Below are 22,449 nucleotides of genomic sequence, written 5' to 3'. Positions count from 1 at the left end.
CAGTCAGCAGAGAAGCTGTGATGGTTCAAGTACAGCAAGGTGCTTATGTCCAGTGACCTTGTTTGAGAGGAAATGCCCACATTCACATAACTTATTCCAGCATATTGTTGCAGTTGTTCAATTTATTATTAGTTATTGCTGCTGACTTCTCATTCTGCCTAATTTGTAAATTAAGCTTTATCATAGATATGTAGGAAAAACTCAGTGTACATAGGGTTCAGGACTACCGGTGGGTTCAGCCATCCGCTGAGGGTCTTGGCTCCTGTGCTGATGAGCTGGGACTGCTGTGTTCAGCTGGGGAGTTCAGGTCTCCGTTGTCACAGCAGCCTTCAGGGCTCTTGGGCAGCAGCGCCCCCTGCAGCCGCTTGCTTTGGCACAAGTGGATGGATGAGCTGACGGAGGGCGGCTGCCTGGCTCGGAGCGCGCGGTGCTCCTGCAGTTCTGTTCTCTGGCTCAGTCCGACAAGGGCTAGGAAATGCAGGTCTCTGGAGAGGACCACACTCACCCTCGCTCCCAGGGTGCAGTGTGCCATCTCCCCTCGATGGCCAGGGACCCTCAGGCCAACACTTTAGAGTCACTTACTTGCCTAAACACCTCTCAGTGGCATAAAGACTGTGAACGGGCCAAGGTGCAGCTGCCAGGGCAGTAGCACAATCCAAGGACCAATTCAAGCAGACTCAGAGATGTTCCAGGAGAGCAGAGTCCAGAGCCACGGGGACCGGGAGAACATCGTGGGAGAGTGTTTGGGACGGCTCGGCGGCCCCACTGCCACCTCTTCCTCCTGATTTGCAGACGTCAAGGTCTGGCCCCGGTAGGGTCTTCCCCACTTGTGGGCAGGGGCCCGGGTATGGTGTCAGGGGCTCGGCTCTCGCCTCCCTTGGTGTAACTGAGAACTTCTGTGGCATTGTTGATGTTGTCAGGATCAGTTAATACTGAACTGGGCTCACTTATTTTCCTTTTATAAATACGTGGAATATAGATTTTTTAACTGAATAATAAAAGCATCACAAAATGAAAGTATGTAATCTGTTTATCTTCCAGTGTGATTATTTTAGCATTCCAACAACAGTGTTTACTCCTCTGGAATATGGTTGCTGTGGATTATCGGAAGAGAAAGCCACTGAATTATATATGAAAGAGAATCTAGAAGTAAGATTGAGTTTTACTGTTTCCTTTTTAAGAATTTTTAATCAACTGTTGGTCTTGGCGGTCACTTTTTATTTGTGATTTTGCAAGTTACTATAATGCTTATCTTGTTTTGGGAGAATTAGAAATTAATTTAAACTCCAGCTCTCCAGAAAAGTAATAAAAAGAGTAAGTCGGGGTGGTGTCCTTGTACCTGCGTTGCTGAGGCCAGCAGCTGGGGCGGTCACATCACTGCAGCTGCGGGAGACTGCCCTGTTGTGGGGCTTAGGGTGGGTACGGCACGTCTGCCTGTGTGGACTGTTCAGATTCTTTATTTCCACAACCCACTCCCTAACCTCATTCAACCCTAACCTTCAAAATGTGCTTGTGCGTTTTATTTTGGTAGGCAGTTGGATTGGCTTTTTTCTTTTCTTGTCTTGTTTTTTTTTTTTTTTTTTTTTTTTTGGTCCACCATCCCAGTGTAGGAGAGGATGGGGAAGTAAAGAGTTGGAGGATTATTAATGCTTGATATTTTAAGTAAAAGAGAATGGAAGTCTCAGTTCTGTCCCTGGAAGGCATTTTCATTATATGATTTAATTTATTATTAGGAATTTCTTTAAACCACAGCATTGATATTCCTTAGTTAAATGGCCTAAGGACTTGTTGAAATTCATATTTACAATTCTGCTGTTGGGAAAATGTATGATTAAAACTTTATAATGTTATTTCAGATGGTTTTTGAAATTTACATTTTATAATGCATTATTTCATCAGTCTTACAATGAACTTCTCATAATAATGAGCCATCTCTTTTGGGTCTTAGAAAATTATTGGTAATAATTGCACATTTATCACTCATTTTAAAATGTTTAAGAGGGGTCAGTATTGCAGTGTAGCAGGTAAAGCTGCCGTCTGCAGCACCAGCATCCTGTATGGGTGCTGGTCAAGTCCCAGCTGCTCTACTTCTGACCCAGTTCCCTGCTAGTGTACCCGGGAAGGCCGCAGAGGATGGCTCAAGAGCTTGGGCCTGGCTGGCGCTGCAGATCACTAGGCTAATCCTCCACCTTGCGGCGCCGGCACACAGGGTTCTAGTCCCGGTGGGGGCACCAATTCTGTCCCAGTTGCTCCTCTTCCAGTCCAGCTCTCTGCTGTGGCCTGGGAAGGCAGTGGAGGATGGCCCAAGTGCTTGGGCCCCTGCACCCACATGGGAGACCAGGAGGAAGCACCTGGCTCCTGCCGACCGTAGCAGCCATTTGTGGGGTGAACCAATGGAAGGAAGACCTTTCTCTCTGTCTCTCTCTCTCACTGTCTAACTCTGCCTGTCAAAAAAAAAGAAGAAGAAGAAGAGAGAGAGAGCTTGGGCCTGTCTCAGTCCTGGCCATTGTGGCCATTTGGGGAGTGAACCAGTGGATGGAAGATAGATCTTTCTCTCTCTCTCTCTCTTTCTGTCTCTCTCTTTCTCTAAACCCCACCACCACCCTCCTAACTGCTTTTCAAATAAATAAATAAATCTTAAAAAAAAATAAGTGGTGTGATTAATGAGAAGTTCAGGTGGAAAGGCAGGCACACGAGGGGAAGAATGTGCGTAAGGCCAGACCCCACATAAAGGGCTTTCTATGAAGGAAGGTCTCCAAGTGGCATTGAAGTCCTTTTCCTTTTTTTTTTTTTTTTGACAGGCAGAGTGGACAGTGAGAAAGAGAGACAGAGAGAAAGGTCTTCCTTTCGCCGTTGGTTTACCCTCCAACGGCCGCCGCGGCCGGCGCGCTGCGCTGATCCGATGGCAGGAGCCAGGTGCTTTTCCTGGTCTCCCATGGGGTGCAGGGCCCAAGCACTTGGGCCATTGAAGTCCTTTTCCTAAGACTTGTTACATGTTAACCCACCTATTAATTTATTTATCGCATTTTGATAGAACTAAAGAGTTCACTTTTAATCCTTTTTAAAAGATTTATTTATTTATCTGAAAAGCAGAGTTGAGAGAGAAAGGGAGAGACAGAGAGAGGTCTTCCATCTGCTTGTTCACCCCCCAACATGGCCACAACAGCCAGAGCTACCTGATCCAAAGCAGGAGCCAGGAGTTTCTTCTGAGTGTCCCACATGGGTGGCAGGGGCCCAAACATTTGGGCCATCCTCTGCTGCCTTCCTGTGCACATTATCAGGGAACTGGATCAGAATCGGAGCAGCCAGGACTTGAACTGGTGCCATACGGGATGCTGGTGTAGCAAGCAGCAGCTTTACCCACTACGCCACAATGCCCGCCCCATTTATTATTATTTTTAAAAATTTCTGTTACAGGTTTTGAGGAGGCCTCTCAAAGATACATAAATAATAGTTTTGTTTAAAAAAATGTTTATTTATTTGAAAGAGTTACAGAGAGAGAGAGAGAGAGAGAGAGAGAGGTCTTCCATCAGCAGGTTTATTTCCCTAACAGTTACAATGGCCAGGGCTGGGCTGGGCCGAAGCCAGGAGCCAGGAACTTATCTGGGTCTCCCACGTGGGTGCAGGGGCCCAAGCACTTGGCCGTCCTCCACTATTGCAGGCACATTTCTCAGGAGCTGGATCAGAAATGAAGCAGTGGAAACTCGAACTGGCGCCCATATGGGATGCCAGCACCACAGGTGGTGGCTTCACCCTCGACGCCACGGCACCTGCCCCCTATATACAGTAGTTTCTGAAGTGAGGAAGTCAAGGTGAAGAGAGAATCAAGGTAGAAAAATCTAAGATGATGGTGGAAGAAAGGTGAATTTGTTGGTTCACAGTATTCATGCCATAAGGTCCTGCCTTGAGATTTAGATGAAAATTTAATTTAATTCTAAGCTTCCTGCTATGTGACACAAAGAGGGAGAACTGATAGTTCTTCACGGTATTATGAAAGGGATATTGTGATATGGTGAATAATGTCCTTAAAATATCCCTTTGGCAAATACAAAAATGCGTTTTGTGCAAATGTTTCTTATTAGGTCCGGAAGTGCCTGTGGCGCGGGCATAGTGTCAGGGTACAGCTTCGAAAACAGCAGAGACTCCTGAGGGCCAGAGCAGGGCTGCGCTTGACTTGGTGGCTTGACTGGATTTAGGATTTTCGGGTATCTGGGAACAAGGTATTAGCCTGATTTCCGTGAATTCCTGATGAGACCTGGTTTCCTCGAGAGCACAAACCGTGTCCACGGGTCCTCGAGCCTCATGCTGACTTTGCCCTGCCTGTCCCTGGCAGTTAGTCCGTCGCAGGGAGCCCTGGCGGTTGTCCCTCAGCTGTGTCTCCTGTCTGTCTGCTTGCCTCATTTCTGCTCGCGCTGTCCTGTTCAGATCCTCCAGTCTCTTGTCAGTACCAGTCGGATAGCCTTCCTGGTGTCTGCTTCCGCTGTAACCCACTGCAGTGCATCAGCACACAGTATCCAGGGTCATAGCTTAAAGCTCTTTCGTGGTTCCCAGTGTGCCTACCGCGTGGCCGGGGCAGGATATTTGTCGTTGGAGCGTTCCTGCTGCGTAACCACCCGACTCCTGGCGACCATGCTTGCCACACTGTTCTCCGCCCCGGTCTGCCCGGTTTGTTGCAGACACTCAACAGATTCTTCCCCGTGGCGCAGCCTCTGTGTTGCTGGTTTCCTCTGCTTCCTGACTGCTGTGGTAGGTGAAAACAACTCTGATCCACATAGCTGTGACACCAGGGAGAAATGACCAAAGGAGACAGATGAAAACGCACACTGCAGTCTCGTATCTGATGCTGCGACTTGGGAGAAGAGACAGGGGAGGGAGAAAGGTGCCAGGAGTTCTTCCGAGGGGAGCAATGCAGGTTTTTCCCCTGTTGCATGGAAGGAGGAAGCAGCAGAACTGTGCCCAGGCACTGACTGTTAAGGACAAATTGAGAACCAGAAACATGTTATCACTGAACCAACAAACTCGCCGAGTCTCAGGACACACCAGCTGAGTGTAAAGGTGATGTCATGGAACAGGTTGAGGTAAGTATGTCTTCATGTGGAAGAAAAACACCAGAGAAGGAAGAGGATATGTACACATATAATCCAACATAAATATAATTCATACTCCTCAGTGGAGAACTTGCTGGTGTAGAAGCAGAATTCTGAGATATAATAGAAGAAACGTAGCCCCATAATGCAGAACTGAATATGAAGATTGAAATAACTTCCCCTCTGTTAATATAAGAGTGGGAATAAGAGAGGGAGGAGATGTACAATTTGGAACATGCTCAAACTGATTTGCCCCAAACCGTAGAGTTAGAAATGTGCCAGGGGATTCCAATTCAATCCCATCAAGATGGTATGTACCAATGCCATCTCACTAGTCCCAGTGATCAGTTTCAGTTCACAATTGATCATACCTGATAGGTCTAAGAGTCAAAGGGATCACATAAACAAGACTAGTGTCTGCAAATACTAACTGATAGAATTAAAAAGGAGAGAACAATCCAACATGGGAAGCGGGATACACAGCAGACTCATAGAATGGCAGATGTCCTAAACAGCACTCTGGCCTCAGAATCAGCCCTTAAGGCATTTGGATCCGGCTGAAGAGCCCATGAGAGTATTTTAGGCATGGAAAGCCAAGACACTCTGGCAAAAAAAAAAAAAAGAAAGAAAAAAAACACAACCAAACCTAAATGAAAGATCTCCGCGAGTGAGATCCCAGTGGAAAGAACGGGTCATCAAAGAAGGAGGTACCTTTCTCTGAAGGGAGGAGAGAACCTCCACTTTGACTATGACCTTGTCGAAATAAGATCAAAGTTGGTGAACTCAAAAGGCTTCCATAGCCTTTGCAACTCATTACAAGAGCCTAGGGAGATTACTGACGCCATAAACAAGAGTGTCAATTTGTTAAGTCAACAACAGGAGTCACTGTGCACTTACTCCCCGTTTGGATCTCTGTCTTTAATGTGTTGTACAATGTGAATTAATGCTATAACTAGTACTCAGACAGTATTTTACACTTTTTGTTCTGTGTGGGTGCAAACTGTTGAAATATTTACTTAATATATACTAAATTGATCTTCTGTATATAGATAATTGAAAATGAATCTTGATGTAAATGGAATGGGAGAGGGAGCGGGAGTTGGGAGGGTTGCGGGCTGGAGGGAAGTTATGGGGGGGGAAGCCATTGTAATCCATAAGCTGTACTTGGGAAATTTATATTTGCTAAATAAAAGTTAAAAAAAAAAAAGAAATAACATCCCTATTCGAGGATAAATTGATGTGGATTGATTGACACAAATATACCCTGATCGAGTTATTGATTCTCGGGAGTCCAGGCCCAGAAGGCCAGTTGAGCACTGTGGGTGAAGAATCAGACCGGTTGCGCTGTTTTGATAGCAGCATTCACTGGTGAGGACAATGAATCGCGTCTGTAAACTTGGGAAGGAAAAGTTTTAAAAATAAACTCAAGGGTGGTGTGTTAGTCTGTTCAGACTGCTCTGACAACACAGTAACTAGGTGGCTCATAAGCGATGGAAATGTATTTCCCACAGTTCCAGGGACTGGGACGTTCAAGGGAACGGTGTGTGGGACATTGGTGAGGGTCCACTGCAGCTCTATAGACGGCCATCTTCTCAGTGTGTCTACACCCGGTGAAAAGGGCAAGGCAGGTCTGAGTCCCCGTATGAAGGCACTGACTGCATTCCTGAGGGCTCTCACCTCATGACCTAGCCACCCCCAACGTCCCCACCTGCTGCACCATTGTCTCCCAGGCTGGTGTTTTACCAGGGGTCAAAGACGCTCGTCCCGTGGCAGATGGGGAGGACAGGAAGGACGCAGACGGAGACACAGACAAGAGGTGCGCAGCAGCACGCTGAAGACCTGCTGGAGCCTGCGACACATGTCAGCGTAGCTAGACGTTCCCAGGTTGCTGGCACCGTGGAGGAGGGAGTGGGCAGACGGGGCACGGGGCCGACTCAGGGAAAGCCGCTGAAATCCGCGTTAGAGACGGCAGAAACCACTCTGCGGGGCATTTCCTGCACACTGGCCATGTCTGGAAGGGGCTTTTCTGGGGAGGATTAAAACCAAGGTCTCCCAACCAGGGGGCACTAGGCACAGCAGGACTCATGGGTTCTATTCCAGGGGTCTTTTTTAAAAATTAGTTGATGTATTTATTTGAAAGAGTTACAGATAGAGAGACTGAGATACGTATGGAGAGATCTTCAGTCAGCTGGTTCACTCCCAGATGGTCACAATGGCCAGCACCGGGCCAGGCTGTAGCCAGGAGCCAGGAACTTCTTCTGAGCCTCCCACACAGGTGGCAGGGGCCCAGCCACTTGGGCCATCTTCTGCTGCTTTTCCTGGGCCATTAGCAGGAAGCTGGATCGGAAGTGGAGCAGCCAGGACTCAAACCAGTGCCCGTATGGGATGCTGGCATCACAGTCAGCGGCTTTACTCACTACACCACAGTGTGGGCCCCAGCACAGCTTTAAATGGAGAAGAAACAGCTCTCAAAACTCTGCCAGTCATCCCTTCACCCTTGCTCTGGGCAGAGATCGGTTAGAGTTTTGTTTCCAGGGGGCTCTGAGAAAATCTTCAGGGAAAACCTAAATATGCGCAGCAGGGGTCCCCAGCGGAACTTCCCCGGTTAGAGTGTGGAGCTCAAAGGTAGTAAGGCCTGACCTCAAGCTCAGAGTTTGCAGACACTCTTTTTCTTTGCAAATTTAAAAAAAAAAAGAGTTACAATTTACTTATAGTAAAATTCATTGTTTTATGGTTTCAGAAAACACAGTTGTGAAACGATCATTGGAATAAAGGTTAAAAAAAAATTCCATCACTCCCAAATCCAAATATCATTTTAATTCCCAGCAGTTAGGGGCCAGTGTTGTGGCATAGCAGATTAAATCACCACCTGCATTGCCACCATCCCACATGGGTGCCAGTTCAAGTCCTGGCTGCACCACTTCCAATCCAGCCCCTTGCTGTTGGCCTGGGGAAAGCAGCAGAAGATGGCCCAAGTCCTTGGGCCCCTGTCACCCACGTGGGAGACGAGATGAGGCTCCTGGCTCTGGCTCTGGCCTGGCCTGGCCCAGCCCCAGAAGTCTGAGACGAAGGTGTCAGCAGGACTGTTTCCTCCTAAGTTCTGAGTGGGACAACCTGTTCCTTGTCGCTCTAGCTTCTGGCGGTTTGTTAGCGATCTTTGGCCTCCTTGGCTTGCAGAGCTCTGCCTTCATCTTCGCACAGCATTCTGCTTACCAGTGGGTCCTCCTCCAAGGATACAGGATGGTCGATTCTACCACAAAGACGCAAGTTCAGAATCTCCCCCTCTTTATAAAGATAATCATATTGGATTAGGAGGCCCCCTACTCTAGTATGACCTCACCTTTGTTAATTACATCTGTAGTCACTCCATCCCCCTACCCCCACATCACATACCAAGTCTAGAAATTCAGCATGCGAATTTTGGGATGACACAATTCAGTTCACAACAGTATATAAAGAAATGGGAAACCATGGATAAAAATTATCCCACACGGGGTCCGAACATTGGAATTTTTTGTGATTTACATTAACCCAACCATCTGAAATATGTTCAATGAGCCAAAGGAAACTATGGTAACACACTGAAGGGCACCGGGAAGATGATGTCTGAACAAAATAAGAATATCAATAAAGAAATAGAAATGATGAAAAGCAACCAAGTAGGAGTTCTGAAGCTGAAAAAATATAATAACTGAATTGAAAAACTCACTTGAGGGGCTCAGAATCAGATTGGTGCAGGTTGAAAAAGGATTAATGAATTTGGGGTCAGTTGGAATTACCCAACCTGAAGAGCAGAAAGACAAAAAGAATAGAGAAACATGAAGAGAGCTTTAGAGATCTGTGGGAAGAGCTGTCCCTTTTCCCATCTAGCTCTCTGCTGTGGCCTGGGAAAGCAGTGGAAGATGACCCAAGTCCTTGGGCTCCTGCACCCACGTGGGAGACCAGGAAGAAGCACCTGTCTCCTGGCTTCAGATCAGTGCAGCTCCGGCCGTTGCAGCCAACTGGGGAGTGAACCAATGGAAGAAAGACCTTTCTCTCTGTCCATTCTCTCACTGTCTGTAACTCCGACTCTCAAATAAAATCTTTTAGAAAAAGGCAATAAGAATTAAAACAGTAATTATAAATATGCTAATGAGCACATAAGGGAGTTTTAAAGTGTCCATGAAAATATAATTATGTTTAATTTGAAATTTTGCAAAAAAAGTTTCATCTGCTCATAGTTTTTTCAAAATACACATTTTCTGTGTACTTTTTGAAGCTTCCTCGAACATTATATATAGTTGTAATCTGACAATGATGATATAAAGAGAAGGGACAAAAACGGAGTCAGTAGTTAGATTTCTACAAGTTAAGGATGTTAATTGTAATCCCCAAGGTAACCACTGAGAAAAAAACTCTAAATATAATCAGAAAGGGAAAGAAGGGGATAAAAAAAAAATGGTACAAAAAATGAACTGAATGCTAATGGAGAACTTGAGCACCAAAATATACTCGCTTTCTTTTTGTTATGATTGCGTGAATATCATTTTCCCTCTCACTTTCCATATATGTAATCTTTGTTACTACTTGCATGGAATATCATTTTCTGACTTTTTAATTTCCATATTTGTAAATTTGTGTTCTTATATCTAAAGTGAGTCTCTACACATGTATAAATGGATCCACAGTTTTTTTTTTTTTTTTTTTTTTTTTTTTTTTTTTTTTTTTTTTTTTATCAAATCTGACCATCTCGGGGCAGCGGTGTGGCCCAGCAGTGAGCTTCTGCCCAGAGCGCCAGCCTCCCAAGTGGCAGTGCCCGTTAGAGTCCCTGCTGTTCTGCTGCCCATGCAGCTCCCAGATAACGTGCCTGGGAGGCAGGAGATGAGAACCCAAGTACTTGGGCCCCCGCCTCCCGCCTGGGAGACATAGATGGCGCTCAGGGCTCCTGGCCTCGGCCTGAACCGAACCAGCCCTGGCCAGCTGAGCCGTGAACTAGTGGATCAAGATACTCATCATTCCTTCATTCTCTCCCTCCCTTCCTCCCTCCCTCTCTCTCCCTCCATTCTCCCCTTCAAGTAAATAGATAAACATTTTAAAAACCATTTTTCACTGCTTCATGGAAGAGCTTTGTCTTTTTACATCTAACCTGATGACTGATAAGAAGGGATTTATCTCTTTAAAGAGCCTATCCAGAGTTATTACAATCAGAGGTATTAGAGCTGGATTTTAGCAAATGAATTTTGGTGAGGAAAGGACACAGTTGAGCCCTTAATAGAGCTAATAAATGTATTCAAAGGTTATAAAACCAGTACACAAAATCAGTTGTATTTTTATGTACCTGCAATGAACTGTCCTGAATGAAACACAACTGCATTTACAATAGCCTCACAAAGAATAAAATATTCAGAAATAAATTTAACTAAGAGACGGAAAACGTATACAGTGAAAACCATGAAATGTGGCTCAAAGGAATTTTAGAAGACTTAACTAGTTGAAACGGCATCTCATATTCATAGATTAGAAGAAATAATATTATTGAGATAAAGGATTAAGTTAGGGTTAATACACAGAAAATTAAGTCTGCTCAAGCAAAACATCTTTAATCCAATAGAGAATAGGAAATTGTACATGAGAGTAAGATTATCGTAGTTGACCATGTGCCTCTCCTGTGAATGGCCTGGTTTTTAAAGGAATAGCTTTACCGAGTTCATAGCTTACATATGTGCCGTTAATTTATTCCTTAAAGCACATCGTTCAGTGGACTTTAGTGGATCCTTAGTGTGGTGCCTGCCTGCTCTTGTGGGACCAGCACCCGTGGACCGTAGAATGCTTGCATGGCCCCACCCAGAATCCCTTCCTGTTTCCCTGCACACCCCAGACCCTGGGCTCCCGCCAAGCCCTAAGCAGCGAGCGGTGTCTGTAGATCCCGAACTGAGATTGCATACAGATGGACTCATTCACTCCATGGTCTTTCGGGGCTGCCTCCTGTCGCTTAGCGTGATGTCTTCGAGGTTCATGCGTGTTGTACGTGTCAGTACTTAATTTCATTATACTGCTGGATACTATGACTGTGTAGACCGTATTGTGTTTATTCCTGGGTGAGTTGGGCCACCGGTGGACGCTGGAGCTGTTTCCACTTGTGGCTGTTGTGAATATTGCCACGGTGCGTGCTCACGTTCCAGGCCTTATGTGGACGTGTCATTTCTCCTGCGTGTGCAGGCCTGGGACTGCTGGGTTCCAGGGCAGCTGGGAAAAGCTAAGGAGCTCCTGGAGACACCAGGAGCCGGAGGAGGCCAGGAGGGGTTTTCAAAGCATCGGGAGAGACGGTGGCCTTGCTGACACTTGGGCTTCTAATTTCTGACTTCAGAATGGAGAGCCTAAAGTTTATTCTAAGCTACCGTCTTTGTGGTGATGTTTCGGGGCAGCCTAAGCCAACTAATGCAGCCTCCCAGTGACGGCTCCTGGTGGTTTTTATTTCGAGCCTCCTTTTGTGCGCTTACTGGCCATTTGTGTATTTTTTTTTAAAGAAATGTCTGTTTAGATCCTTTACTCTTTTTGGCTAACTCGCCTTTCCTCTTATGATTGGTTTAGAAGTGTGCTGTGCTTGTGTGTGTATTTGCCATACAAGTCCCCAGGGCACAGAAAATTTACATTTGTTGTCATTTTCTGGAGCTGGTCTTTTCGCATTCTCGATGATGTCCTTTGAAGCACAGGTCATTAATTTTAATGAAGTACAATTCATCTAAGAGTTTTAAAAACTACTTTTAACTCTTGGATTTCAGCGTGTGTGATCCATCTTGAGTTCCTGTTAGCGTCTGATAAGAGGTAAGGGTACAGGTTCACCTTTGCTTGTGCCTTCCCACTTGTCTGTGGGTAGCTTTAATGTGGTAGAGACAACACTGGCAGTGTCCTAGAAGAATCTAACTATGGGGGGCAGGGTGGGGGATGGGCAGGAAGGATGCCCAGACCGTGGTGGGCTGGGAAGGAAGCAGAATCAGTGTCCTCATCTCCCAGAGAGCCACGTGGCTGAAGAAGGCGCAACACAGAAGTCAGGTGGTAGCAAGCTAGCTGTGCTTTAGGGGCCCAGAGGTACACAGGGTGCCTAAAGAATAAACATGGTGAACGTGGTGACCTCGGTGAGGATTGAAACAGATGGACCAGCAATCACTGGTTTTCACAGCCTACTCTCAAAACTTAGGTCTAATTATTGTGTGCAATTTGGTAAGATCTTTTTAGAAAGCACCAAGCAATAATGGGAAGACTCCGGATAAGGAGAGGCCTGAGAGAAGCCCTAATTAGATACTCGGGTGTGTCACAGTGTCGCAGCAGTTACAGGTGTGCCGTCGAGGCATACAGGTGTGCCAGAAGGTCGGTGGGACAGAGGACGCGATCCAGGCACGGACGGAAATGCTTACACGAAGTAGCGTGTGCTAGAGGGAGGATTCTGGATCAGTGTGGAAAGACGGGTGACTCCCTAGAAGACGTTGGGATAAGTAGGTCGGTGTTCAGTGGGAAAACCTGGTTGGATCCAGGCTTCATGCCTGGATCATGAAACAAGGGGTTAGAGACTTAAAGTACAGTTGTCGAAGCGCTAGAAGAAAAAAAAAAACACCTTTAACAAACACTGGGAAAAGAGACAGGAGATGGGAGGACGTATGTGTGCCCACTTTCCTCTTGTTTATGGCATGAAGGGATATAATAGGACGCGCCAGAAATAGACGCTTGCCATTTCTGATGTGGCCTTTAAAGGTTCACGGGTTCTCATCATCTCCTTTGTTAACCCTAGAGGTGTATTTTTAGGAACGGATCTCCTGAGGTAAAGAGACCTTTATCTCCTGGTCCATAGAGATGACAAAGTGTGTGTTAAGATGAGTGGAAGTCTTCCTCTTCTGTTCAGTACAGTGGAGTCTAATCTTTTTGTTATAAGTAACTGTATGTGATACCTTTGTAGTAAAAAATTTTATTTTTACTGCGCATGTATCAGCAATCGATGTCAGTGGGATTATTTTATAAATGTCAAGTTAGCCGTTGTGGATTGTAGCTCGCCAAACGTGGCCTCCCGCGTGGAGTGGTTCAGAGGAGCGGCACTGGGAGCAGGGCTGCCTTAGGGGACAGGGCCACACTGAAGGGGCTCAGGGGTTCTCTCGAGGCACCGGCCCGCGGCCTTGGGGGCCGGAACCGGGAAGGACGCGAGCCTTGCCCTGAAGCAGCGCAGACGGTGTCCTGTGTCTCTCTGAATCACTGGCCCTGTGTCACTTCTCTTCGTAGGTTTTATTTGAGTAAGGACATCGTAGGCAAGTGGTCAGACTGTCGGAGGCACGGTCTCGGGCTTCAGCCCACACAGCAGCTTTGTGCATTGCTAGGACTCTGTAAACGTTTGAAAACTGAATTCTGTTAATAGATTTTTTGTTTGTTTGTTTCACTCCAGCTGAGCCAAACGGAGGTCAGCACGTTAGTACAGCTCTTCCCGGGCTGCGGCCAGCAGCTCCCGTCACAGGCGTGGAGTTGGGATCATTCATTGCAGATGGAATCTCTGCAAGCTGCTTAGAGCCTGCTGCCTTCAGAGAAGTGGAGAGCCTGTCCAGCAGAGGGTTCCGTCTCCGCTAACCTCGGCCCTCCCTCTCCCCTCTTCCAGGTGTATCATACTTTGTTTTGGCCTCTCGAATGGACGGTAGCCGGCAGAGACAACAATACTTGTTATGCAAAGATAATCTGCAACAAACTGGACCAGGTATGTAATCCCTGGAATTTTAATTGTAGCTTTTATCCCTACTTATTTGGATTTTAATAATTTCTTGAAAGATAACTTTTCAGGGCAAGATAGAAGTCCTTCACATGGTTTTCTAGTAGATGTATCTGCAGAGGCTACAGAGGGACGGTTTGTTGGGGTTTACCAGTGCTCTCTCCATGTACATCACTGGAAGTTGTCACTCCCCAAAGCTGTCTTTTAAAAAAGTGTGATTTATCTATTTTTATTCATCTGAAAGGCAGAGAGACATAGAGACAGACAGAGAGCCCCCATCTGCTGGTTCACTTCCCCAAATGCCTGTGACAGCTGAGGCTGGGCCAGGCTGAAGCAGGGAGCCCAGAACTCCGTGCGGGTGGCAGCATCCGATTACTTGAGCCATCACCACCGCCTCCCACATCAGGAAGCTGGAACGGGAAGCGGATCTGGGATTTGAATCCACCCAGACGGCTCCCATACAGGACGAGTTCGTCCCAGGCACCGTCATAACCACTGCACCCAGTGCCTGCCTTGCCCCCACCATGGCTATTGAAGCAGCTGGGTGGTTTGGAACTGGGTAATCTATGAAGATCTTGGTCATGTGAGTGCCACGTGTGCCCGAAACATGGGTAAAGAGACCCTGGGACTGGACCTCAGACGTGGGGGCACTGCCTACAACCTGGGAGCAGCCACATCTGTCTCCTGCGGTGGCTCCACCGGCCAAGCCCCAAGTTGTCTCTCTTGCGCCAGTGGGGCCCAACAGCCATGTACCAGAGCCCATAGAAAGAGATGCTTGGGGCTGGCGCTGTGGCGTAGCAGGTAAAGCTGCCACCTGTGACACTGGCATCCCACATGGGCCCTGGTTCGAGTCCTGGCTGCTCCACTTCTGATCCAGCTCCCTGCTAATGCACCTGGGAAAGCAGCAGAAGATGGCCAAGTGCATGGGTCCCTGCACCCATGTGGGAGACCCAGAAAAAGCTCCTGGCTTCAGTATGGCCCAAGCCCAGGCTGTTGTGGCCATTTGGGGAGTGAATCAGCAGATGGAAGACCTCTCTCTGTCTCTCTGTAACTGTGCCTTTCAAATAAATAAAAATAAATCTTAAAAAAGGAAAAGAGGCTCACAGCACATGAGATTCTTAGGGATTGAGCTGAGTGCTGAGGAAGCTTCCCATGAAGGCAGCAGCAAGGGGCGGAGAGGCTGTGGGCAGAACTCCCTCCCCTCCTGCTGCAACTCGCTTGCGACTTGCTATAGAAAGGAGGCCGGTGGAGACGGCAGTGTGAATGCTCAGCTCTTGTCGCCTTAAGAGTTCGTAAACGGTCTTGGGAGGTAAAACCTCAAAACAGGTCAAGGTGAGCAGCAGGAGGTGACACCGACGTGCAGTTCACCACGTAGCACAGCCGTTCCCTAGTTTAATTCTCACCTGTCTTTGTGTCTCTGGTCCCCGTGCAGCTGGAAATGGGTGTCACAGCCATCAGCACGCGCTCCATGCCTGCATGGCGAAGCCACTCGGGGCATCAGGACTCCCTGCTGGGCGCAGTTGCTGGGTGCGGGGCGGTGCAGAGCCCCAAGGGGCGTGTTGGTCCCAGTTGCTGGGTGCAGGGCGGTGCTGAGCCCCGAGGGGCATGTTGGTCCCAGTTGCTGGGTGCAGGGCGGTGCAGAGCCCCGAGGGGCGTGTTGGTCCCAGTTGATGGGTGCAGGGTGGTGCAGAGCCCCGAGGGACGTGTTGGTCCCAGTTGATGGGTGCAGGGTGGTGCAGAGCCGCGAGGGGCGTGTTGGTCCCAGTTGATGGGTGCAGGGTGGTGCAGAGCCCCGAGGGGCGTGTTGGTCCCAGTTGATGGGTGCAGGGTGGTGCAGAGCCGCGAGGGGCGTGTTGGTCCCAGTTGATGGGTGCAGGGCGGTGCAGAGCCCCGAGGGGCGTGTAGGTCCCAGTTGATGGGTGCAGGGCGGTGCAGAGCCCCGAGGGGCGTGTAGGTCCCAGTTGATGGGTGCAGGGCGGTGCAGAGCCGCGAGGGGCGTGTTGGTCCCAGTTGATGGGTGCAGGGTGGTGCAGAGCCCCGAGGGGCGTGTAGGTCCCAGTTGATGGGTGCAGGGCGGTGCAGAGCCCCGAGGGGCGTGTAGGTCCCAGTTGATGGGTGCAGGGCGGTGCAGAGCCGCGAGGGGCGTGTTGGTCCCAGTTGATGGGTGCAGGGTGGTGCAGAGCCCCGAGGGGCGTGTAGGTCCCAGTTGATGGGTGCAGGGCGGTGCAGAGCCCCGAGGGACATGTTGGTCCCAGTTGATGGGTGGGTGCAGAGCCGCGAGGGGCGTGTAGGTCCCAGGTGATGGGTGCAGGGCGGTGCAGAGCCCCGAGGGGCGTGTAGGTCCCAGTTGATGGGTGCAGGGCGGTGCAGAGCCCCGAGGGACGTGTTGGTCCCAGTTGATGGGTGGGTGCAGAGCCGCGAGGGGCGTGTAGGTCCCAGTTGATGGGTGCAGGGTGGTGCAGAGCCCCGAGGGGCATGTTGGTCCCAGTTGATGGGTGGGTGCAGAGCCGCGAGGGGCGTGTTGGTCCCAGTTGCTGGGTGCAGGGCGGTGCAGAGCCCCGAGGGGAGTGTTGGTCCCAGTGGATGGGTGCAGGGCAGTGCAGAGCCCCAGGGGGCGTGTTGGTCCCAGGGGCCCGATGCCGCTGGGGTGGACAGGTTTGCAGCCGGGCTCCCAGGGCTGGTGGTGCTGCGGTCTGGTTACATTCCCATTCTCAGTGCCAAGTGCGTCCTTTGGGGCTGACACCATGGCTGTGGAGGGCAGCCTTTCCAGCGGAGCGCGGAGAGGCGGTCGGGCCGACTGGCGAGAGAGAGAGGGAGTGGACTTGGGGTCCGGCTGGTGGAGCCACTGCTGCGGGAAGCAGACCGCGCCTGCTCCCAGGCTGCAGGCAGAGGCCCCGGCCCCAAGGCACAGTCCCAGAGTTCCTCCCCCATGTTCCAGCACCCCCTCCTGCCACCTTCCACTCACACCCTCACCTGCTGACTGGCCTCTGTTGTCCTCCATCGAAAGGTCCATTTCTGAAGTCTGCCCCTAGTCCTTGTGAAACGGAGACACTGTTTTACTGCAGATAAGGCCGTGTGGCGTCCCCGGCCTGGCACGTGCCTTCCCCGGCCTGGCACATGCCTTCATTTTCAGTGGTCAGTGGAGGTTTGCCCCCACATCTCCTCCCTTTTCTCTGGGCTGTCTCTCGCTTCTGGCCTGCTGTGGCATGCATGGGGGTCCTGGGAACGCCCCTTTGCACCTGTGGCCCAGGAGGCCTCTGCCCAACTCCCTCCTAACAACCTGCTCTTGGAGCTGTGAGTGGGTGCTAGGCAGGCGTGTGTGAGGTTGTGTGTTGTGAACAGTGGCTGTGTGTGCAGAATCCACGTGGACAAAGTTCCACTAGCCTCGGCCTTCACTGCCCCTTTGAATACTCTATCTGTTGTGCACCTGTACTACTGAAAATCAAACACAGAGTCTGATGAAAAGTAATCGACCAAAGGCCAGCCTCAAATGTGCTGCTACCTTGAAAATGGACCAAGCCCCAGCTTCCGTCTCAGAGGGTCTGCAGATCATGTCCCCGGGTCCCTCCCTGCACGCAGTCCCAGGTGACTGTGCCACGCTGGCCACTCCCTGACCTCTGCTCAGGGCTGGCAGCAGGCCTCGCTCCCTGGGCGGGCAGTCTCGTGTATTTCCAGAAAGACCTGCCACCTTAGAAGTATCCCAGCGTTGGACTTTAATTCAGATTGGTTATGTTGTTGTTAGCACCATCTCAGCATAATTTGGAAATTTACATCACACTAATGAACTCCTTCATGCAGTGGGTAAATTGCTTGTTCTAGTAAATTTGAGTGCAAATTAACTCTGGATGTGCATTTACTGGCTCATTTAGCAGATTGTGTTCTCTGCCGAGTTCAACCTGCGAGCTCTTTGTCTGTCCTCCACGCTGTCCCTTCCGCTGTGCAGCTGCAGCGAGTGGGTGCCGAGGCAGACTGGTAACCTCCCGGGTCCTCTCTGCTTTGTTCCCGTTACAGGATCGGGTGATAGGGTTCCACGTGCTTGGACCCAACGCCGGGGAGATCACCCAGGGGTTTGCAGCTGCCATGAAATGCGGGCTCACGAAGCAGCTCCTGGATGAGACCATTGGGATCCACCCCACCTGCGGCGAGGTAGGAACCAGGAGGGCTTCAGAACTGGCTTCAATTGGTGTCTTTTCAGACACAGAGGAATTTTGAATCGCAGCTGCTGTGTGGGTTTTACAGGCTAGCTCAGAGGCAGCGTTCCCAGTGTCTTCTTAAAGCGTCGCTGGCCTTTAAATCTGCCTGTGTCTTGTTTCCTTCCTTGCGAACAGGTATTCACCACTCTGGAGATCACCAAGTCCTCGGGCCTGGCCGTCACTCAGCAGGGCTGCTGAGGCTAGTTAGTGCTGCCGCCGCGTCGTCCTTGTCACGCTCGCCTCTCTCAGCGACGGGCCGCGCTCTCGACCCCAGCCCGAGGCGGTGCGAAGGTGGACAAGGAGACGGGACAGCAGCAGGTGTCGCCAGCCCTACCCTGCCGTCTGGAGAAGCAGCGCGCTGCTGCCTTGACGCCCTGGCTCGGAACCCGCCGTCGGGTGAGCCCCGGCCGACTCTCCTGCAGGTCTGGGTCGAGCCGCCCCTGCAGGGCTCTGGAGTGGCACCGTTAACCCAGCTCCCCTTTCTCGTTCCTAGCGTCGTTACTCCCTTGTTGTTGATGTGAAAATATACTACCTATTAGGAAACTGTGCGGTGGCGACTGTCAGTGTGGGGGCCCGGATGGCGCCCGGGCTTGCGGGGGAGTGGGGTCTGTGGGGGTGTAGGGGCAGAGGACTGGGGTGCCGTGGTGGCTAAGGCACCTGCTGCGCTGTGCGTGCCTGCTCCACCCTGGCCCGCGTTTCCTGATGGTGATCACCAGACCAAACAGCAGCTCAGGCAAGGAGGAAAATACTCGAATTTCTCGTGTGGGTTTTAACAGTGAGCTTTACAAAAGCATTCAACGCTTAGTAAAGGGGTCCAGTCACAATCTGTGTGATGGGAGCCAGGTTCAGTCAGCGAGCAGGTGGTACTGAGAGGCCCTGTTTGATTTACAGCCGGGTCGGCGTGCACGGCCCTTGGAGCTGGCCACACGGGAGCTGGACCCCAGTTTCCAGGAGGCCTTGCTCTTCTAGAGCGACACCTGAGCCTGTCAGCCCAGCGCCATAGGCCTGGCCAGTTCAAGGTCAGAATTTTGAGGCACAAAGTTTTCTTAAAGGTTAAACCAGCGAGCGATTGGGCCCTGGCATCCGGAGAGAGGAGCTGTGCCCCTGGTGGCAGGAGGTGGAGCCCAAAGAAAACTGACCAGAGGTTCAGCCACTGGGCAGAGAGAAATCCAGGTCAGAGGTCAGGCAGGGTAGTGTGCCAGCTGCCACTGAAGCCGGAACAGTGCAGCGGGAAATGGGATGGTGCCAGGGAGTGGGGGTGGGGGGGGTTAGTTAAGGACCCCGTGCTCTGAGCCCAGTGGTGTCGCAGACTGAAAGCAGTGGGGAGGGGCTCCGCAAGGCGCTCCCAGCGTGGATGAAACACTGGGTGCAGCAGGAAAGTTGTTCCGGGGGTTGCTGCATTTCTGAGGGCCACCGCCCCCCCCCCCCGCCCCAACACACTGGCACAGAGCCACGTGTTCCAGGATTCCAAAGGAAATGAACCAGAAAGCTCGGAAACCTTGAACTTGGGCAGCCGTGCCCCAGGTGGAGTTCCCTGGTGAGAAACCTGTGTGTAGCACTGGGCCCCGGGCAGGCTCCATCCGAGCGGAAGGGCGAGGGAGAAGGCAGCTGGCCCCGGAGGCGGGCGGCCCAGCAAGAATCCCCCCAGGACTCGGGAGCTGCCGGCCCAGCTGCAGAGCGCAGGCAAGGCTGGTGGCCTCTGCGAGGAGGGGAGAGGCTTGCACACGACGTGGCTCTCGCTGCTCCCTCTCACCTCCTCTGCTCCTCCTTTGTTCCTTCTCCCTTCCTCCTTTCTGCTCTCCTGGGATAAAGGTGACCGCTGTGTAATGGGCAGAGATTAGTTTTGGCTGGAAGATGAGACTTTTACATCTAATAACGTAACAGCCACTTCCAGACCTTCAAGGACAAAATGACACCCTCCACTGCGGTGGAGACTTTAGTACACTTGTGTGGTTCACGAGAGCAAACACACACACGCGCACACACAGACACACTCGGGACCGACTGAGATTTCAGCAGTACAAGGAATAGCCGTGATTGAATGAGCTTAGGAAGATGGTTCGGCAGGAAAACATAACTCCTTGCAGTGGCAAATTCACCCTGTACCAGGCCAGGAGGGTTGGCAGATTCCAAAGGCTTGTATCGTCATTCAGTCAGAGGATTGAGCTGCGTGGGCCGTGCTGGGAACGCCAGAACGCTGAAAAACCCATGCAGTACAATGGAAAGTGGACTCTAGGGGTGGCGGAGATGAGGCTGCCTAGGTTTCAAACCAGGATCCGGTGCACAAGAAGCCGGGAACTGGATCCTAGGCTCTCAGGAATGACCCGCTCACGAAGGTCTGGCCCCATGCCTTGCTCGCGGTGACAGGATCAGTTGCTTGACTTGGCCGATTCACTTACTAAGGGTGGACATCATTGCTTGTTTCACAGACCTGAAAGAATTGAGCAGCACCAAGTTCCCAGCGTCCAGTGCATCAGGGCAGGGCCTGGCTTCTGAGAGGGTGAGCCAGGGCTCTTTAAGGGACGCCCTTGGAGCCACACAGCACTGGGGCTCGGCAGCGGGAGGAAGAGGTGGCCTCCCAAGTTGGCTCCCCAGCTGCTGGTAGTCCGATCCCCGTGTCCTCCCGTCCCCCATCCACCAGGTTGGCCTGTGGGACGGGAGCGTAGGGCGGGTGATGGCCTGTGCCGTGTAAGATCAGGTCCTGAAACTGCACCTTCCCTGTCAATTGCCCTGGGGGAAGGCAGTGGTGGTGTCAGGAGGAAGCTCAGGCGCAGAGCCCCACGTGTCAGCAAGAGACAGGCGTGCCGGACCCCTGCCAGTGAACGTGGGAAAAGCAAGACTTCAGCCAAGCCCTCCCCGGGCCAGCACCCTGACCACGTCCTTTGAGAAACTTTGAGCTAGAACCTTCCAGTTTGGCTGCTCCTTGCTTCCTGGCCCTCAGAAACCAAGAGAATGCGCCTTTTTAAATTTAAGCTTCTAGTAGTAACTCGGTGCATTTTTTTTTTTTTTTTGACAGAGTGGACAGTGAGAGAGAGAGAGACAGAGAGAAAGGTCTTCCTTTGCCGTTGGTTCACCCTCCAGTGGCCGCCGCGGCGCGCTGATCCAATGGCAGGAGCCAGGTGTTTCTCCTGGTCTCCCATGGGGTGCAGGGCCCAAGTACTTGGGCCATCCTCCACTGCACTCCTGGGCCACAGCAGAGAGCTGGCCTGGAAGAGGGGCAACCGGGACAGAATCCGGCGCCCTGACCGGGACTAGAACCCGGTGTGCCGGCGCCGCTAGGCGGAGGATTAGCCTATTGAGCCACGGCGCCAGCCAATAACTAGGTGCATTGTAATAGATGACTAATATGCTTACTAGGTAACATTAAAATTGTTAGTCCAGATCGGCTAAGTGCAGTGCCCTGGGTGACCGTATTCCTAGGACAGACAAAATAAACCTGAACGTAACTCGGGAGGTCAACAGAAAGGGACTGGTGCTCAGATGGGGGTGGGACTCACCTTGTCATCACTGCGAGGACACCGTAAGCAGGGAAGCCGGCGGGTGGTGTGGGGGCCTCGCTGCAGCACCTTGGAAGCAGAGGCCCCGCTAGCGTCCCAGGAGCACCTGCACTCGTCCCAGCTCGTGTGGAAGGTGACCAGGGAAGCACACGCGTCACCCCGGGGCTGTGCTTGTGAAACATGACACCGTGTTGGTCTCTGACGTGGCAGTGAGGGGAGGGTGCTCAGCCCTCAGGGAGGGGTGGGGCTGGAAGTCGTCATAGGGATATGTAAATGAGACTGTCGGTGGCCTTGACCTTGACCTTCAGAACTGAGCGCCCATGCTGGCGTCCTGCTGCTGTGGTTTCCTCTTGGACCATGGGTCTGTGTGACCAGGCCCCTCTGTCCGACAAGAAAGCCTAGGGGCTCCCTTTTGGGGGGCCACTGGAAGTCAAAACTGGGAAAGCCCCAGCCCTGACCCCTCAACACCGTCAAAGGCCTCAGTCCGCTCTCCTTTCCTTGTTCTCTGTGGCCATCCGTGCACCGGCCTGGGAAGACCTGCTCTCCCGGAGAGCCTTAGAAGTGGCCTCCAGGGCGTGCCGGCTCAGCAGTCTGAACCACGGAACCACGCTGGCTGCAGGTCCAGCCTGTTGTCTGCAGTGGGCACAGTAACCGGCACCAACAAGCAGGTGTCTAGGTGACGACTTAGCCCCTGGCGTGGTGAGGGACCACAGAGGCGTGGAGCTGGCTCTCTGGCCTGGCCCCCCACCGGCTTTGCCTGTGCTGGCGGGCGCAGAATTGGCACCACTGCTTGCTTGTGCTGAATTTCCGGAGTTTTCCGAGCCTCTGCTGAAGATGTAACTGAGCCCCACGGGACATTTTGATAACTGATATTTAGGGAGCGGAGTGTGGATCGGAGAGCTCCGTAAAGTGGTCCCAGGTTGTGTGTCTGTCCAGGTCTGTCTGTCTGT

General features: G+C 51.2%; 1 protein-coding gene and 1 long non-coding RNA gene across 5 annotated transcripts in view; one reads left to right on the top strand and one right to left on the bottom strand.

Annotated features, from left to right (window-relative positions):
- TXNRD3 (thioredoxin reductase 3) overlaps positions 1-18,545 on the top strand; it is a 52,276-nt gene extending 33,731 nt beyond the window's left edge. Inside the window, exons 13-16 of one of the 4 annotated variants that reach the window (XM_070050000.2) lie at positions 1,042-1,149; positions 13,702-13,797; positions 17,821-17,955; positions 18,138-18,545. In XM_070050000.2, coding sequence (XP_069906101.2) covers positions 1,042-1,149; positions 13,702-13,797; positions 17,821-17,955; positions 18,138-18,206 — 408 coding nt within the window. In that variant the 3' untranslated portion in view covers positions 18,207-18,545. The other 3 variants (XM_017343706.4, XM_089305593.1, XM_089305594.1) reach the window with 3 other exon arrangements.
- LOC149124414 (uncharacterized) overlaps positions 1-21,701 on the bottom strand; it is a 43,798-nt gene extending 22,097 nt beyond the window's left edge. The window contains exon 1 of the long non-coding RNA XR_016214402.1: positions 21,500-21,701. This is a non-coding gene — a long non-coding RNA (uncharacterized LOC149124414). The remainder of the gene's footprint in view (positions 1-21,499) is intronic.
- Positions 21,702-22,449: the final 748 nt, after the last annotated feature.

This window comes from Oryctolagus cuniculus, chromosome 10, assembly GCF_051225735.1.
Source record: "Oryctolagus cuniculus isolate XC-2025 breed Fujian yellow rabbit chromosome 10, ASM5122573v1, whole genome shotgun sequence".
Classification (NCBI taxonomy): Eukaryota; Metazoa; Chordata; class Mammalia; order Lagomorpha; family Leporidae; genus Oryctolagus; species Oryctolagus cuniculus.
The sequence above is the reverse complement of the archived record's forward strand: the minus strand, read 5'-3'. Positions and strand labels throughout refer to the sequence as shown.